The sequence below is a fragment of the Antechinus flavipes genome, chromosome 3, assembly GCF_016432865.1.
Source record: "Antechinus flavipes isolate AdamAnt ecotype Samford, QLD, Australia chromosome 3, AdamAnt_v2, whole genome shotgun sequence".
NCBI classification, from domain to species: domain Eukaryota; kingdom Metazoa; phylum Chordata; class Mammalia; order Dasyuromorphia; family Dasyuridae; genus Antechinus; species Antechinus flavipes.
In genome coordinates this window covers 370485049-370505628 of record NC_067400.1, presented here as the reverse complement: position 1 = coordinate 370505628, position 20580 = coordinate 370485049, and the positions used below count along the sequence as shown (strand labels likewise).

The window sequence follows — 20580 nt, the reverse complement described above, 5'->3', positions numbered from 1 at the left end:
TCAAATTAAAAAATATTTATTGAGTGCTTATAGAGACTCTGTGTTATAAGGAATACAATAAGTGTTGCCTTGTCCTCAAAAAGCATGCAGTCTAGCAAATGGAATTCACTTTTTACTTACAAGCTGGAATATATATTTCAGTATTGTACAAATGCAAAGTAGAAGTTAAAATAAGACCTACTTTACTCATTCCCTAAAAATTACCATATAAGCCTTCCACACCATTTTTTGATTAGTTTTTCTTGTATTTTACCATGCCATTATCTTTCTCAGGATGAGCCTAGGATCAATTATCCATAGCTTTATGGAAACGTCCACATAGCTAGTTTCACATATTACTAACAAAAACTATAAATCTCAAAATCATAAAGTGTAGAAGGCTGGAAAGATTGCATAGGACTGGAACACTGAAAAGGTGTACTTGAATCCAGAATAGCAAAGCACTTAAGGCTAAGTACCTACTCAATGTGACATAATGGTTCTAAAAACATATACTTAGATGATATGGTGATGTGATGGCTCTGCTCACCATTGGTACCTGCTGAATGTGTTGTGGTGAGATAATCCTAGGGAAGGATTAGAGGGCTGAGGGAGAGGGCCAGAGTCTCTCTGCTGCAGAGAAGACTTCAGGCTCCTGACTCCAGAGTCCAGGATCCATCTTTAACGAGCCATATGGCACCTTGCTTTCCTCCTTCACTTCTCCTCCTAAAGACCAAGGACCTTGACTGATCCTGACTCTGACTGATCCTGAGGCCCTACAGACACTAGCCTGGACATTACAATAAAGCTCAGAAATGAAAGGAATCTCAAAAAATAATATTAACCAGTCCTTATATTTAGGAAGTTAGGGAATTATTTCCATTCAACATCTGGCAAAAGTTAAGAGAGGAACGTTAATTGACTTTATTGAAGTTAAAGTCTAATAAGTGATAAATATATATAGTAACCAAGAATGTTCCTCTGAAGAAAGTATTCTTAAGGAATATTTGTAGTATTGATGTAATATCATCTTGTGGACCCTGATTTTAGGGTGGACTTCTATTCTGTCAATAAATCAGTGATTCTAGATTTTCTGGCTTTGGAGTCTGCCTGAGGAAACTCCCATACCCAATCTATCTGATTCTGATCATTCCTTAGTTGTATACCTTTTGGTCTTAGGACAGTCCCACAGATCAAACTCCTTGAGACAACAATGAATAAAAACACTCCCCAATTCATTGCTGACTAATAATCTGGTCAGTAATAATCTGGTCAATGAGTATCAAATTCCTTCCTACCTAAGAGCTATAGAATTAGCATTCCAATGATAGAAGCTGAATAAATGTCCCTCCTTGTTTCTGTTTCTTTGCTAATTTCTTTTTAGAAATTCAAGTCCACTTTGGAATGGCATTCCTTACAATTAACTTTGTTCCTTGGCTAAGGAGAGGGCTTCAAGTCTGCAAAGTCTTTTGAGACACCTGATGACATCAATCTGGGATTCCAAACTTTTGGGGTTCCAAACTTTTGGGGTCCCCTTGTCCCAACTTCAACATTTGATAATATGATAAGGGGAGAATCTAACCTCCCCTGGCTTGATTCACCTCTGTCGAAATAAGCCTCCCATTTTTTTTCCTCCCACAATCCCAAGTCACTGGGAGAAGACTTGTCTAGTCATGATGAGTTCCACACTCCTTGACTGGGGACACCCAGACTAGGGAACCTTTGCCACCCTTTCACCTCTGCGAGTCAGAGAAGACGGAAGTGCTATAGAAAAATTTTGGCAAAAATTTTACAACTTTTGGCAACGATAGGGCAATCCTCTTTTTGTTTGTGTCTGTGTCTCTGTACAGAATGTCTGTGTCATGTTTGTTCTATGAGTTAGATTTTATTACCTGGAAAGATTTAAAATGCAAGATAAAATGCAAACAAGAAAAATCCTCTATGCTGTAGTTAAAAGGTTGGGAAATTTTCCTTAAAAAAACCTAACTTTTTTCTGTGGATTTCAGCTCTAGCTACACTGGGGGCTACACAAAAACAGTTAGCTAATTAAAATTTAAATAACATTTTAATAGATTCTGAAAAGTTTTGAGAGCAAAGCATCTTAACAAATTCTCAAATTTTTGAAAGCACTGATTAAGAAGTTTGGCAATTAGTCATTTTAAAATTGCAAGAAAATTTCTTGAAACATATCAGTTGTGGAGATTGCTAGCAAGACCAATGTGGTCCAAGTGTCTCTGTTTGCTAACTCTTCTCATCTCATAACTGTAGGGAAATTCAAATTCTGCCTCACCTGCAAAAATATGGGAAACAAAACTGTGGGATCCCGCACAACCTTGCCCAAACACCCCCTAACCCAGCTTGGGGAAAAAGGCTCAGGCTCCATGGTCAGCATTCCCTGAGCCCTGACACCTGAAACTACCATCAATGGGATAACTTGGCACCAGCTTTCAGGAGGTTCTATTCAGAAATTGCTTGGGAAGGATTTAGGTACCTCTGGCAGCACTCAGAAAGCTAATCAGCCTCTACATTTGGTAAGACCGAAATTCTTTGCCTCAATTATGAATATGTATCAGCTATATAATTTATGGCAAATTATTTTATCTCTGCTCAGTTTTGTGATTTGTCAAGAGAAATAATAGTTGTTGTGGAGATCATATAATTACAAAAGTACTTAGCATAAAATATGCTATATATTTGTTAACTGCTTTATTGGACATAATTGCTTTATGTTTGATAAATTTATGGATTTTTTATGTGACCAACAGATAAATGATTTCTATGTGTGTGTAAAGTAATTTGGAGTTTTGTTTGAGATAAGATAGTAAAGGCAATTTTAAAGGAAAGTCCACTAAAGAGATCTATTTGCATTGACAGTGTTAACAGAAGAGTTTTGAAACTTTAGGAAAACAAGAGTAGTTTGTCACTACTTTAAAAACTCTGTTTATCTAGAGTCAGACTTCTGGAGGCTTTGTCAGTGGCTTTGTCCTGGCTCACAAAAGATAAATGATTTGTGTGAATAGGAAAATAATCAAATTGCAATTCAGTTTGTCTAGGCTTAGTTAAGTCAATTTTAAAATCTATCTCAATTTTACGAATTGTTTTGTTTTCTCTTTAAAACAAAAGGGAAACTTATTTAAGAGAATAGAAACTACAGCTAAGACTATTTGCTTATTAGGAAAATTCTAAAATTGTTAACTAAGTTACTTGGAGTTATTTCATCATGTTAAGTCTTATCAGTTTACCTTTAAGCATGAGGTGTGAAACTCCTTTCCCTCTTCCCCGAGTGGAACTACACTAATCTGGACCTCACTTCTTCAGAGGAGACCACTGTCCTCAGCATGCATTTTATTAATCAGTCTGCCTCAGACATTTGGAGGAAGCTGCAGAAGTTAACATTGGGACCTGAAACTTCCCATACTCAGCTGTTAGAAAAAGCTTTTGGAGTCTTTAAAACAGGGCTCGAAAGGCTGCAGGGCTAGAGCAAGAAACAAGGAGCAAGCTCAATTTTTAGCTGCTACCATATCCAGAAACCATGGGAATTCATGCTTTAGATGTCATGGCCACTGGGCTAGCAACTGTCCTCAGAGGAAACTCCCAGACTATTGTTCCAAATGCAATTAGGAGGGGCACTGGAAGAAAGATTGCCCACAGAGGGGTTGAGTCCCCTTCCCCCATGCCCTGTTCTCCGATCTCCTCAGGAGATCCCGTGCCCAGATTTGGCCAGGCTCCCCCTTACTCCATATTCTGAGGGCTGAACCCAGAGTAACTTTGAATGTGGCAGGTAAGACCACTGAATTCCTTTTTGATACAGCCTTGTTTCCTGTCTTGCTCTGGCACTAATAGACTTAGCTGCTCCTTCTCCCATAGAGTAATGGAGATTGAAGGAAATTTAAGAACTATTTTGAGATCTCTTCTCTGCCCTGCCAGTTTGGTGGCTTGTTATTTAACACTCCTTTCTTATTATTCCTCCTGTTCTGCTCCCTTGTTGGGACCTTCTCAGAAGGTCCTCTCAGACCTCCAGATGCACTTTTTGCACTTCTCTTAAAGCCCTCCCAGATTCCCTCTTAAATCTCAAAGGAAGTAGATTCCTCTGTTTGGGACCAAGAATCCCTGGGCGAGCCACTCATGCCACCCCAGCTTTAGTGCACCTACTCCCAGCATGTTCCTTCACAGATGCTAATACCTAGTAAAGCCAGAAAATAGGGAGAGATTACAGGTCCTGATTGAGAAATTTCTTTTTTTTTTTCTGAGGCAATTGGGGTTAAGTGATTTGCCCAGGGTCACACAACGAGGAAGTGTTAAGTGTCTGCGGTCATATTTGAACTCAGGTACTCCTGACTTCAGGACCACTGCTCTATCCACTGCACCACCTAGCTGCCCCTAGAAATTTCTTAAGCACAAGCTTTTAGCTCTCTGCAACCATCCTCACTCAGATCCCAGGAGATACAGTGGTTTTCCACTCTAGATTTTAAAGATGCTTTCTTTCGCATACCATTGCATTAGCATTCATCATTTCTTTTTGCCCTTAAAGCTGCAAATCCAGGGGAACATGGCCAGTATGGTATCTTGATCTGCGGCCCCACCTGAGAGGCTTCTCTGATTGCACCTATACAAACCCTTAACTTCCAGCCCTTCCCCTCATGCAGGGCCATACAATTTTATCAGTCTGTTAAAAACCTGAAAGCTAAACTAATCTCTTGCTCCTACCCTAGCCTTACCTAATGAAAGATAGGGAAAGGAAAAAGAGTAAACATCTATACTGATTCCAAATATGCTTTTCATATTTTGCATACTCACAGAATTATATAAAAAGAAAGGGGACTTTTGACAGCAAAAAAATTCTTCTATTAAATATGCAAGGGAAACAGGTTTGCAGATTCGGCTGCCCAGGGGCTGCTGCCCATTTAGCCTCGACCTTAGTATCTTTACTTCCCCAGCTGGGAGGAAAGGTGAAATACCCTTTCTCCTTCTGGGTGATTTCAAACACCCTCAGGCCAGTTTCTAATCCCAGAGGCAAACCAGTGAGAACTTCTTTATTTGCAGAGCAACCTTGGTTTAGTCTTCACTCCTCAAATAACTCAAAAGGTGGCTGAGTCACATAAGATTACCATTCTTTGTTTCTTGTTACTTATGAGAGGTTTGCTCCTACTATTTTTTTCTCCAACCCTCTTGGTATCACTCTGTAGGCCTCCAAGAGTGGGGAGCTAACTCCTTGGTCAGGCTAGGCAATTCCATGGGCCGTGAGGGCATTCAGGATTGTTGGATGTGCCCTCAGCATCCTCATAGCAACCACAATTGCAACCTGATGCATTATTTGCAAAAGCCCCATTCCCAAATGTTGCCATCCCCACCTTGAATGTGCCCTATTTCTACTACCTAATCCTTGGTGAATAACTTTAACCTGACTATCCTTTGTTATCTTGCCAGAAAGATGATAACAGTAGGATTTCTATTCCAAAATTATTCTGACAAACTCACTCAAAATGCATCTACACCACCTTCCTTGAAGCTTGTTCATAACCTTCTGAGAACTAACATTCTGAATCCTGAAGCCAGCCGATGGGCCTACACCAAGCTACTCACTTGAAAAAAAAAATGCTCTTCAATTCTTGTGAAATTTATTTTCACTGGTCACAATATTGTGCCACAGTTCCCTTTTGATGTCCTGACCTAGTTTCCCCATTGTCCTATTTAGTCATTCTGCCTCAGGTTATGACCTTTCCCTCTTAATGTTTGATGAGATAAAGGTTTACCTCAGTTGCTCTGCCCCAAAACCCCAGGCTATAGTCATACCCTCTTAAATGGTTGATGAGATAAAGTTTTTATATCTTTACGTTATAATCATTCCTTCTTAATGTTGGACAGGATAAAGTTTTATCCATTTTAGATGTCATTAGAATATCAATAACCTCTCCAGTATCTCCCTCCATTGTGTCATCCTAGGTGCCTCCTCCCATTAAGTTATTCCCATCCAGGTACCTCCCCCATTATGTCATTGTTTTTGTTATCCTATAAAAAAGCTTGCTGTCCCATGGTTGGATTCTTTGAGATGATAGTCTTCTCCAGCCCTTTGACCAAGATCCATTTGGTCCTAGTATATCTCTCCATTTAATAGTTTATTAAATTGGTCTCTACCTTGTCTTGCTCAGTTCCTACGGCATTACAACAGGCTAGGAGAAACAATTAAACAGATCTGTCAAATATGCCCAATTTGTGAAAAGGCTGCAAAACCTCCCATCCTGAAGCCTATCTGGAGGAGGGGTACACACTTAGGAAAGGACTAGTGTATGTTAAAATATACCCCTCTCAATGGATTTAAACTGCTTTTTGGTTTTTGTTGTCACTTTACTAATTGGGTAAAAACCTTCCCTGGTAAGACTGAAGGCTCAGGTTTTTGCTAAAGAAATTCAAACCCATTTAAGATTAATTATCTCCATTCTGAATGTCATCCTCTCTGTCCAATGCTTAACTCCTTTTAAACATTATGGTTGTTGCATCCAGGTCATCTGAGTGCTCATTTCACTGTGTATAATACCACTGCTTCAGACATTGGTACTTTAGACAGTCCCAGACTATCACCCCTTCAAGGAGACAAAAGTGAGGATTTGGGAGAAAACATTCCTTGGTATTTATCCTAGGAAAAGCTGTTTAGATGAAAGGCATTCATGAGAGCCTCATCTTCTCCCCACAGCCTTCCTCTGGGTGGTGTTCCTGGATATTGTCCCTACTGTGTGGGTCAGAAACCATTAATAAAACAACTGGATAGATCTCTAGAAGCAAAGCAAAGTTTATTTACTTTCTCGAGAACGGGTGTCCCACCCATCGAGAAGACAATCAAAGGGAGGAGGCACCATAGGGGGTAGGGTTGGCGCTTTTATCCCTAATGCAAATTCCCCCTCCCACCACTGATCCTCATCCTTATTGGCTGAGGATCTTACATTCTAAACTCGGGAACTATCCAAGAAATTGAACTTGACCAACAAGTACATAGTTGCCCATATTTGGCTGAAATAGGGAGGATAACAAGAAAAGGGGACTTAAGTATGCCCTTAGGGGGCTAACCAGGAGGGGATAGCAGGAAGAGACTTTAAGTATGTCCTTAAGGTAGCAGGGAGGAGACACTTTTATGCCCTTGACTTAAAGTCCTTCAGGCTACTCAAACTTTGAAATAGATGAAGCCTTACTCGATTTTCACAACTGTCTTGAAAGATCTCATTTTATCTAGTTCACTACTAATTCCATTTTTAATCATTATTTTTGCTCATATTTGGCCCCTGCATTTTTAACCTACTTGTGAGATGTTTCCTCTAAGCTTCAAGCTATGAACTGCCAACTACTCATTCAATCTGAATACCACTGGCTAACTGATTCTGAAACCCAGGACACTCCTGAATACTGCTGCCACCATCTTGCCTCCCCTCCTCAGTCTGGACCCCACTGGGCAGGGCCTAATATTATGCCCCTTGTCAGCATGAAGCAGCTCCAGAAGATAAGACCCCCATCCCTTTGTTCCAAATGAATTTGGGGTACAAACTGCTTGGGGTAGGGGAATGATGTAATATGATTTTGTGGTCTCCTGATTTTAGGGTGGACTTGTGTTCTCTCAATAAGTCAGTGATTCTAGATTTTCTGGCTTTGGAGTCTGCCTCAGGAAACTCCCACATCCCATCTGTCTGATTCTGACCATTCCTTAGATAGCTTCTGGTCTCAGGATAGTCCCACAGATCAAACTCCACAATAGTGAATAAGACCACTCCGCAATTCATTGCTGACTGATAATCTGGTCAGTAATAATCTGGTCAATGAGAACCAAATTCCTTCCTACCTATAAGCCATAGAATTAGCCTATCAGTGATAGAAGCTGGATAACTGTCTCTGTTGTTTCTCTGCTAATTTCTTTTTTAGAAATTCAAGCCCACTTTGTAACGGTGTTATTTGCAATACACTTTGCCCCTTGACAAGGAATTGGGTTCAAGCCTGCAAATTATTTTGGGACATTTCATGACTCCGGTATGGGACACCCACTTTCCCAATCTCAACAGTAAGATACAATGAAATAGAAAGCATACTAGATTTGGAATGAAAGAACATGGGTTCAGAACTCAGCTCTGCCACTTATTATCTGATGATTTTGGCTAAATCATTTATCTCTCTGGACCTCCAATTCTCATGTTATAATTTTTGGGAGACTATGAGACTATGAGATTCAACACTCATCTTGAGAATGTTTTATAAATCTGCCCTTCCTCTTGCCCTTCCTCCGTTGACTTTTAAAGAATATTGGATGAATTTACATTATAATATTCTTCCAAATTTAATCCTGATGTCAGAACCAAGAAACAACCAATCAATCCATCATCAACATCTATTTAGTTATTATTATATGCTAGATGTGATAATAAATGCTAGAGAATACAAATATGTAAAGGTATAGTTCCTGACATTAAAGAGAGTATTGAAGGAACTATGACATACACTCATAAAGTAATAACAATATCCCATAGTCTACAGTAGCCTATGACTAAGTGCTTAAATGCTAACATTTCTAAAATATAAAGTGTTAGTACTATTGATTTTCAGAGGAGACAGCTATCTAGAGACACAGTCCATAATGGCTAATCAAGTGCAATATAGGAAAGATTCTCCATAAATATTTTCTAAATGTCAATTGAAAACAAAGTTGTGACTATCCTTATACTAATTCATAGAAAAATATTAATCAACAAGTCCTTAGTAAGTACTTATTATGCCCAAGAAACCTATCATTATTATTTGCCTTCATTCTTGAAAAGGGCCATGACATTGAAGGAGTATTGCTTCTAGGGGAAACAGTAGTCCCCCAACTTTAGAGTGCTTCTGTTCTAACAATCTATCAGTGATTCTAAAATCTTCTGGCTTTTGAATCTGTGATCTCAAGCTTCCCCTTTCCCCAACTTTGGAGTGCTATTATTCCAACAATCTGTTTGTCCAAGACTTTTACAGTCATTGTCTGTATAGTCAATGACTGTAAAAGTCTTCTGGCTTTAGGATAGTGCTAGATCTGTAGGTCAGCGATAACCAAATTCCTGAGACCACTCTTCAGTTCTACCTCTAAGCCATAAAATTAGCATATCAATGACATAAATTCTTTAGGAACTTAGCCAGCTTCAACCGAGGTTACATATACAATAAACTTTGTCCCTTGACTTGGATATGGGTTCAACCCTGCAAATTCGTTTGAGACATCAGTTTGTGACCTCCAACCTTTATGGGTCCCTTCCCAACCTCAACAATATTAGGGAGAAGATGACATGACAAGCAAATGAATTGAATTTAAATGAGGGAGGACTGTGCAAAGTCACCAGGCTCACTTTCTCCTTTAGAGCCATCTGGGTCCAGTGGCAAGATATAAATCAAGATAATTAGGAATGACCCTGTTGGCAGCATCTTTGGCTTTTTAAAGCTAGAATCTTTAGCAGGTCTCAATTTGACTGAGGCAAAGCCCGTTCAGTGAATCTGGGTAGGTAAGACTTAAGGCAAAGAATGGCCTCTTTTACCTACTTAAAAAAAAAAAAATGAAAGGGAGGGAAAAAGCCTCAGGGTTTCTGCCAAAACAGACACAACTTCTATTTACTTTCACTCTTAATCAATCTGGACCCAAGCAAAAACTAACTGGGACCTGGCCTGGCACCTATTGTTGGTTAAGCAATGAGAACAGAGTTTTTCTTAAGAGAGAAATTAACTAGTAAATATCTTAGGAGGTTATGCAAACCATTAATTGTAATCTTAAAGTGACATCTCCAAATTCAGTGAAAGGCTCTGAAGAAAATTTAAGCAGTCTAAGTTAAGCCTGCATCATTCTCACCAAGCTGTGTTTGACATTAGAAAAGACAATATTTTTAAACTTGTGAATCAAACGTCTGAGGACTTTCATTCCACCTCCCAATCTGGTTCAAAATGTTTGTTTCTGGAAATTAAGGGTAGGAATAGGAGTTTTCAGAAAGTTTTCTAATTAACTTTCTTTTTAAGGGGAAAGGGGGACTAAATAGTACAAATACTTGGGTACAATGATTTTAAAACATGTATTTTATATGATCTGATATGATCTATGATGTGGGGTTTGTCACCAAATGATGGCAGACAAGTTGTCATTAGGTCAAGTGAAAAATTCACTTGACTATTCTCTTTGGCAAAGGTTAAATTTATTTAGGGAAATAAGGCACAGACTAAATGAAGAAATACAATAGACGCTAGGAATAGTAAATATGAAATAGAGTTGGGTAAACATATGAAAGACAAATTGCTCAATGGAATTAACAATTCCCCAAGGGGTTAGGATGTACAACTAGCTAGAAGGCTAAATGCTGAAAGGGACTCAGGACTCTAAAAGACTTATCAGTAAAGAAGAGAAGCGTAGTGGAGTTAGGGGAGATACCATGTGGCACTGGGGAAAGGTGAATAGGACTGACTGGATTAAGTTTGAGACTAAGTCACATGATCCCTATTCCCAGAGGCAGAAGATCAAGTCTTGGACCTTGGGTTGCAGGGAGTCACATGATCTCTAAAAGTCAGACCCTCTGAAGTTACAGAAAGTGATGTGACTCACAGGAAGCAGACAACATTGGTCAAGGATGGTATGTCCCTCTAGTCTATCCAATGAAAAGGTTTAGGTCTTTTCCTATTTGACTGGGTATTCTACTTCCTGCTGGTCAAGCTCATGGTGGGAGCTGGGATGGCTCCCAGGTATATCTGGGCCCCTCCCTGCAGGGGCTAAATAAAGGCTTTGCTTTGTATCTGAAGATGTCTCTGATATGTTAATTTGGTAAAAGGGGGTCTAACACCTGTCCCACACAAGGGGAAGAGGAAAGATGCCCCAAAGTAGAGTGCCCTGGTAGGCTGATCCAAAGGCAGATCTTGGGATGGCCCATAGGTAGATTTTTATAGGGAAAATTTAACCTCAGGGACATGGCTGAGATTTCTATGGAGGGAGGGTCTTGGGAGTTTGACTTAACCACCTTTTTGTTTGCCTGGATCACCTTCCCAAATGGTGGGACCATGGAACTAAACTGATCTCTATCAGAGCCTTCTGCCTGTTGCCTCAGGGATCAATCAATTCTTCAGTTTCTCTTAAAAACACCATTGGCGAACTCAATAGATCCACCTAATCTTAATTCTCTTCCCCTTGTTAAGATGCTCAAAGTCAAAAGCAAAATGCAAAATAATTAAAATTTTATCGAAATAGTTCTACTATTTCTGTGTTTTCCATTTTTTAATTTCACTTCTTTCTTAGGATGAATTGAATACTGACATCTCCCTTCATCAATATGTGGCATGTAATGCCAATTTAAAAATAACAATCAAATTATATATACATCAATGTGTCAAAGTATATAAAATACAATTAATATAAAAACTGATTTATATAAGATAAAAACTGACTTAAATAAGATGACAATTACCTTTAAAAGGACAAAACAATACATAGTACTAAGAAGAAAGAGTAGGGTAGTTAGTTATTATTATTCATACTATTATTAGATTGCCTGCAGCTTGCCTCTTCCTCCACTTCCAATATAAATGCTAAAGACAAAAATCATTATCGTTAAATGGTAGTTAAAGGCAGATACTTGGATCTTTTTTATTTTAATCACATAGAACTCTATAGCCTTTGCTGATAGCACAATATATCTTATTACATTTAGGTAGTAAAATTCTATGCTCTGCCTCAGAGAATTTATATCACTGAATATTATGCTACCTTACTTCTAACTCTGGTCGACATTTTTTGGTAATAATCTTTAAAGATACATTTCTGAATTCAATGCTCTTGGCATTCTATACCTTCCATATCATACACAAAGTCTACTACCTAATTTTGTCAGCCTGGTAGCCTGCAGTACTAAAATGAATGTGGAGTTATATAAATAAACCACTATATGACATGGTCCATCATTAGAAAAAGTTGATATAGATGAAACTACAGTTAGAAGCATCTGCATTATACTTGAGAAAGAACATATTACTATCATTCAAAAAATATTTAAAGGGTTTCAGCAAAAGAACCTTCTCTTTATAAATTCTCTGAAGGAAAAGAAGACATGAAAGACATACCAAGAGAAATTAAATCACTCCAATTCTATGTTTTCAGAGCTGTCTGAGGGACAATGTTTGTCTCAATCGTATGGCTATGAAATCAAATTAGAAAGCAAACAGAAAGCAAAGAACCTAGAGATTTTTTCATATCTAGTTAACCTTCTTGTTTATAGCTTGGATCATGCTAAAACTATCCTAGAAAGATGAAAATCTATTCTATTTTGAAAGATCTTACAATAGTTTACAACTTCACATGTCCAATTAACAAATAAAACTTATGGGGGAAAATATATCCTTATAATGCATAAATAATTGTCATACTTTTTTTTCAAATTCATGGGTTTTTTACATGAAAAAAACCTGAAGACTAAATGTGACAATAATAATTACACGGGAGATAGAAATTCTCATTTTGTCATGTACCAACACATATCTTGCTTCATGTCTATTCAATTCAAAATGTTCATGCATTCTTTTTTTTCTTTGCTGAGGTGATTGGGATCTGAGGCCAAATTTGAACTCAGGTCCTCCTGACTTCAAGGCTGGTGCTCTATCCACTGCACCAGCTAATTGCCCCTCATGCAGTCTTTAACTATTTTTCTTCTTTTAAGAATTCTTATAATGTCATTCTGAAGGGGGTGAATTCTGAAACTCTCCTCTGACAGAGAACCATCTTTCAGGGCAGTTAAGTGGTTACATTAAAATTAGCCCACCACTCCAAGTAACTTCAACTCCTAGTTATTGAGTGGCTAGAAACTCCCAAGATAAGTATTTTCTTTTCAAGTGGAAATCTAGGCCTGAGGGCAGTGACAATATTGAAGGAATCTCATTCAATAGAAGCCGTACTCCCAGACTGCCAATAAAATGACCATTTTGAACTCCAAATCTTTTTAGAAGTCTGAAATAAGAATTAAGCTTTGCCAATGAAGGTCTCTTCTTGGCAAAGCTGCCTGCCAGGACTCCTGTACCCTGTGAAGAGACCCTAACCTTTTGTTATTTCTCTGCCAGGACCTTTTACCACTGAGGAATCTGTCTTCCTAGCAAAGGTGGCTTCTCAGTACCAATAAAAATCCCTTTTGCCATTCAGACTTTTCAGGGTCTGTGAATTCTTTCCCTTTGGACCTGTGCGTCTCCAACCAGAGGGGATTCTCACAACTCTCTGCACTGCCACTAACTGCATCAATTTTTTTCATTTGCCAGACTCTACTTAAAATACAATTAGTGAATATCATGAACAATTATTGCCTAGTGAATTTCTTATAAGAGGTTCTTAATACCTCTTGAATGAATGAATAAATATATTGATAGGCATTCCTAGACACAAATGATTTGGGAATCATATAGTCAATTCCTGCAAAGTTTAGAGAATTCTTTATATGGTTTTTATGTAGCTAATAGATAAATCTATCTCATCAAGTACAGAACTATCTTTTGCTATACTCTGTAAGTACTTTTTTTCTGCAACCTCTCTGCTCTAATTGTATCTATCCCTTTAAAATACCTTCCAAAAAACTCTTCAGTTTCATTGTTTACTACTTCCAAGAAACTCTCATTGCAATTAAAAAAAAATTTTAACATTAGACAATACCATTTTCTGAATACTTAGTTATCACATGAGAAGAAAATCATAAGAATGCAAGTTATCTATTTCAAATTTTGAGACTTGCTATTTATTTTACAACAAACATTTTAAAAATCAAAATGTCACTAAGAAACTGTATAAGCCATAAAATGTTGAAATTGAAACTCAGAAATAAAAAATAGCCTCATACATGTCTTTGTTTCTCAAGAAGTCCTCCTTTCAAACCTTTGCCATAGCCATCTTGTTTTTTTAAAAGACAGTTTTATGTTTGGCCTGCAAAATGATACAAATGCATCAAGTTATTATCTCATTTTGTACATGTAGATTCGAATCACCTCAGACAACTTGTTGTGGCATGATTTTTTAAAAAAATGGTTTATTTAATGAATGGTCCTGTTACTCCATATGCCTATAATTGATGTGGCTGATTTACCAAATGATGTGGCACCAGGAGATGGGCTTTAAGAAAAGCACTAAACGTTGGGATTTGGCCATGAAGAATTCACAATGGTCATTCTCTTTGGCAAAAGATAGGTTTACTTAGGAAAAAAGGTTACAGATAAAATGAAGAGACACCAGGAACAGTAAAGATGAAATACAATGGGACAGCACATAACAAGGAAAGGGGTTTAAATATTTAATAATGGGAAAAAAAAGTTTCCTAATGGAACTTGCAGTTAGCTAGGAGAAAGGAAACACTCCACGAGCTGTTCCCTTAGTTGGCAGGATAAATCCTCAGAGGGAATTAGCACCCTAAAAGAGTTAGTTTGGTATAAGGAGGAGAAGTAGTTTGAGAGGAGAGACACCATAAAGAACAATGAGGTTAGAAGAGCTGACCCATGGCATGGGTAGGGATAAGGGGAAAGACACTGACTTAAAGGAGAGCAGTAAAGATGGCATTCTTTAAACAGATTCATAGGAAAAAATTTAACCTCTGGAATATGACTGGGATTTCTGATAGGACATAGTAAGGTGAAGCTGCCCCTGATTCCCACAGAGGGTGGCCCTCAGGGTTTAACTAGAATTCTGGGGAGAGGAAAGAGGTTATGGAATTAAACTGATCTCTATCAGAGCCTTTTCCCTGCCTGTCCCAGGAACAATTTCATCAATGCTCCAGTTTCTCTTTGTCAACCACACCCACTATTTAGGACTCCATCACAAAGCTACTAGGCAATTGTAAAGAACTCACAATAGTGAACCTGATGGTCCATTTCAGTATGGTAGATTTACAGACCATATGTGAGTAAAATCAAAATTTCAATATCTGTTTTTGTAGGCATTAACAGTGAAAAGAATTTGCAATTATTTTTGCTTACTATTTTTCTTATTTAAAAAAATCTCTTTTTAGACAGTCAAAATATTGAAAAGTATTAAAGTATACCAATTGTCCTTTCTAATTAATGTTCATTAAGGAGAGAAGAAGAAAAGAAATTCTCCATTGGTGCAAAGCAAAAAGTAAAAGAAGGTGACCCTCTATTAAAGAAAATCTTTTGACTGATAGGTGCTTTCCTTTTGCATCTCTGGAACAGCATGGAAATGTGATCTAACTGTAACCTTTAAAAAAATCAACCATTTACTTGATAAAGTAGGATAATTATAAGGAAATGGATATAAGGAAAGGGTTGCAATTTTAAAAAAAATAATAATTGGGCAGAGGTGATGCAGTGCTGGGCTAAATAAATAAGCAAGAGGCAAGGATACTTTCTAAAGTTCAAATTCATTCAACCTAATTCCCTGCTCCTTCAAACAAATCAGGTCAGAAAAGTGTATTAACCATTTTCATTAACTCTGATTCTCACACTTTAAATAACAAAGTAAGCTAGTTCAGAATGTTTTCCAATGTAGTGATACCTTTATAGTGTGAAAAAGGTATCACAGTCTTACAAGTGACAAAACTATCTTGGGCTTCACAAATTAGTCAAATTTCTCCCCTCACTGCATTAAGTACTTAGGTGTGAACCACAAAGGCTCAGCTTAGTTGTATTATAGTCAACCTGGGAATAATTAGATCTGTTACTACAACTTCTTATTACTATAGTGAGTTCAAGCTTTAGGTTGTCAACTTTAAATTCTGCATTATTAACAGAAAAAGATTTTCCAGTATGGAAGGCAGAGTGGTATGAAGATTAGTATAGAGAGAGTAAAGGGAAGAATGAATCAGGAAACATTCAGAGTATCTGGTTCAGCAAAAAGATCAATTCTGAAAAGAGTCAAAGCACCAGAATGTTTATATTTGTGACTTTTGCCTTCCCCTCTTTCCTCTTTTGCTAATTAAATTGTATGAGAAGAAGGCTATAATTTTGGCATCATGAGCATCTAAATTCAGATCCTATCAGCTTTCCTGTTAATTGTGTGACTTTGAATAAATCATTTCAATCTCACTAGGTCTCAACTTCTGCTTTTGTGTCACAGTTTCCTTTTATTGTTCTACCTCAGTTTCCCCGAATTGTTCTGCCTCAGTCCCCCTGGTTGCAATCCCTTCTTCCTGACCATTAGGACTGATACAATTTAGAGCTGGCTACTCTAGGGTAGTAAACTATAAATGTTTAATCTCAGATAAGGAGAAGATCTTCTATTTCAGATATCCTGGCTCCTAAGTCCTCCTAAGTTATCAAGAATGTATGGTCCTTACCCTGCAACCTGTCAGAACCAGATTGAAAGTCCCTTCCTAAAAATTCCTGCTCACCAATGCTCTTTACCACTCCCACCAATCCTCCCCCACCCCCTTTCCCTATAAAGAATCTCTGGAATCTCACAGTCCAGGCTGAATTCTTTGAGACAAAAGTCCAATTCAGCTCTGGGGGAAAAATGGATTCTGATCTACTTCCAGACAATCTCTCACTCTCAGAAATTCAAATAAAATACTAAAAACTCTCTAATCTCTATCTTGCCTTAATTTCTGTGGCATTACACTGCAGAATGAGAAGGTTGAGTTAGAACAGTAGTGTCAAAGTCAAAGTAGAACAGAACTCTCTGGATACTATTAGTTTACTGACTTAGAAAATCACAAATTAATACTATTTACTTTGAATTGTATTTTTATTTATTTTATTAAACATTTCCTATTTACATTTTAATCTGGTAGGGATGTACTCTGTAGTTTATAGACCCCATTTTGACATCTCTGGGCTTAAGGATTTCTAAGGTTCTTTCTAGCTCTAGTGCAATGATCTTGTGCTTTTGTGACTGAGAGAGAAATCAATTTGAGATGTCATAGCTGAATTATGCTTCTTGAAAGAGTTTGTTCTTAAAGAATTTATATATAAAGGGGGAGAGGGGAAACAGGTCAAACAATAGCAGAAAAAGCAGAAAGGAATGAGGAAAAAGTAACCAGGAAATTTGTCTGACTGGAAGTTAAATGAAAATTCTCTTAGGTGTAATTAAATAGGTTTGCCCTTTCCTCAAATTTGTAATACTAAAAGTGAGGATTATGTATTGGTACATTATAATAGTCTAAGTATAAGTGCAGAATGGATTTCTAAGGGATGTTGTGGTATCATCACTGATGATTTAAAAACAGAGCAGAACAGACAATTATTTATAAAGCCTGGTTTGAAATTCTTACCTAACTTTAGAAACTTGGATTAAATTATCTTTTTAGCTTCTTTCTGCAGAACTCTTATAACTCATATTGTCACTAAAATTAAATTAAAGGAATGGATTAAATACTTCAAGATTCCTTCTAGATATAAAATTCTTTGATCAGCTAAATATTATTATATAGTAGGATAACATACACATTTTTTGTTCTTAGCTTCAAGATCTTTTATGAAACTTTGAATCATAGTTTTTAGAAAGTACTCACATTTTGGCCCACTTTTCCATTTCCTCTTCCAGGTATGTTTTAACTTTTCTTGGTTGAAGGCCAAGAGAATTTCCCAATAAGTAGATGCAATTTTCATCTTTATTTACTAAAGACAGATCAACTGAAAGAGAAATGAAAACTGCTTATTTGAAAAATAAGGCAGTAGAAAAATTTTCCATTTGATATTTTGGCTAATATAGTACAAACACAATCATATGAGCAAGAATAAAGATCTTCTTTCCAAACCTCTAGTTATGTAGGATTTCCAGGCTAATCATCTCTTAATTACTTCTTAAAGTGAAATCCTTTCAACTTTTTCATCATGCCCCAACACCTGGTAAAGTCCTTCCTACTTCTGTCTCCCTCTGGTTTCCTTTTGTATATTGTTTTTCTCTATTAAACTTAAACTATTTGAAGGCAGAAACTGTCATTGTTTGACAGTTGTTATCTTTTGTTCTGGAAGAGGATCAATGATATCAAGAGGGTGATATCTTAATTTGCAAGTAAACTGTAGTTAAGAGAGGCAGGACTGTGCAAAGTCATCAGTCTCACTTTCTCCTCCAGCACTGAGTCCAATGGCAAGACACAGGTCAAGGTGACTTGAAATGAACCCATATGCAATGGGAAATGGCTTTTTTTTTTTCAAGCTAAAGTCTTTATTTGTATTCCAGTTGCTTTGTATGGTGTTTGACAAAGATAGACAACTAAGAAATGTTTATTGACTAACTTTTAATGTTAGATGCTCAGGCTGCAAAGATAACAAAATTAGTCCTTTTCCACAAAAAAAAAAAAACTTAAAATCTAATGTGCATGTAAAAATGAGAAAGATAAGAGAGGGAGGCTGGTTGGAAAGTATTTATTGTTGTTCAATTGTTTCAGTCTATTCAACTCCTTATAACTCCATTTAGGGTTTTCTTGGCAAAGATAATGAAATAGTTTACCAATTTTCTTCTCTAGGTCATTTTATAGACGATGAAACTAGGATACTGAGATAAACAGGGTTAAGTTATGTAACCAGGGTCATTTGAACTGGAGTCAGGAAGACTTATCTTCCCAAGTTCAAATTTGAACTTGAGAAAAAGAGATATATATACTATCATATTGAAACACAATCAAATATATTAGCTCCTTATCTCTCTCTTTCACTACAAATACATTTGATATCTCAGGCAAATGAAATCATTATGTTATACCCAAATTAACTACAAATGACATGGGAAGGAAGACACTATCTACATTCAGAGAAAGATCTGATGAATGTAAGTATATATAAAATGATTTTAAACATACATACATATATATGTACAGATTTATGTCTAATGGTAGTTTTCTTTCTCAAGGGAGGAGGGAAGAAAAGAAGAAGAAAAGATATTTACATGATAACTGTTATATATTTAAAAGGAATAGAAAATTATATATAATAAAGTTACAATTTCGTGTACAATAATTTTTGTAAAAATTCTACTATGTTATGGAAATGTTTGTTTTATTTCATAAATTACAAACAAAATAAATACAAATTTTAAAAGAAAGCTGACAATGAGCAAAAAAAATATGATTCTGTTTTCATGAGTTTTCTATTACATTTGTATAGAAATAGATAATCTTGATTAGGTACTCTTATGCTTCACTGAGTCCAAATAGCAGTGTATTTGTTGGAAACAAAGCTAATTTCTGCAACTCTTTAAATGTTTGAAGAGTTTTTAAAGGATGACTTATAAAACATACATTTGAATCTAGCTTGGTTTTTTTTTTTTTTTTAATAGATTTGTTGCCTCTTTTTCATCTGTATTCTGATCCAGTGAGAGGTATAAATATTATTCATACTCCTAAATTGGGATCATGAATATTCTTTGTTATCCTGAAGAATAAATAATCATCTTACAGAAAAGAGAAAATGTGGCCTTTTGTCTGCTGGATCTCAAATTCCAACACAACAAAAATATTTGACCCATTGAGAGTTAAGTATCTAACTCTTGTGCATTTCAGCATCATCCAAAGCAATATGAAAGACTACTGAAACAACACACCTGTTCATTTCCCTACTATTCCATTTTCTCTTTAAGACCCTGCTCTTCTTTACTTTATACTATTTCCATTGTTATACATGTGCATATAATTTCAAATTCAAACGACATCTCAATGAAAGGAAAGAGAAAGGATTCTAGATTCAGTTATCTATTTTGTATAAGCTACGAACATATTTCCCAAGTCCTTTCTTCCTATTTTAAAGTAAAGGAAGTGCTAGATCTGAAGTTTTGATATAAAGCTTTGCATCCTAAAAGCTTAGCTAACATAATATGGTATGAATTCAGTGAACAAAATTGATCATGATGGAATTATATCAAGAAAAAGACTTTATTCATTCTTTAAAGATTAACTTTAAAACTTCCTGTTCTGTAAAGACCTACTTTGACCATTGCAAAATATGGTAGACCCTATATTTGAATTCTTAGATTTCTAATCTTTTCATATTTCATCAAACAATCATAAGGTTCTGTCAGGAGGGACCATATTTCTCATACTTTATTTTTCTCCATAGAACAGGCAGTGTCATACATAGTATACAAAGCTATCATAGTCTAGACCAATGGCTTGCCAAGTTAAAATGGGATGAGTTAAGAATGATAAGAGATACATGATCAATTTTATGGGAGTAGGAAAAGAGGTCACCACCTACCTTTCCTGGCTTTTTAAGTATAGAACTTGTTTCTAATAGAAGGATATTACAAAATCATAGAATTTGAAAGTTGGAAGAGACCTCATAGGCTATTTTGTTCAACCCTTTCAGGGGAAGAATCCCCACTGTAGCATTCATCATCAGTGGTTATTCAGCCTCTTATTTAAAGATCACAGAATGGGGATTCATCACCATTCAAGGAAGTCCCTTCATTTTAAATAGCCTTGAATTTTAAGATTGATAACAAGCTTAAATTTCCTTTTTTTTTTTTTTTTTTTGGTCTTCTATTCATTGATTCTGGTTCTGTCCTGTGAGCCAAACAGAAAAAAATCTCCACATGACATCCCTTTACATACTAGAAGACAGCCATCATGTCTTTCCTCTGTATTCCAGATTTCAGATAAAACATACCCAATATTTCAACTACTTCTCATAAGATATAGATTCAAGGCTCTCCAGCTG

The 20580-nt window shown here is 36.6% G+C and overlaps 1 protein-coding gene across 1 annotated transcript in view; it reads right to left on the bottom strand.

Annotated features, from left to right (window-relative positions):
- The window catches only part of KYNU (kynureninase), a 138139-nt gene that overhangs the window by 87210 nt on the left and 30349 nt on the right, over window positions 1-20580 (bottom strand). The window contains exon 3 of the mRNA XM_051985816.1: window positions 17439-17559. Within this exon, the coding sequence (XP_051841776.1) occupies window positions 17439-17559 (121 nt within the window). The remainder of the gene's footprint in view (window positions 1-17438; window positions 17560-20580) is intronic.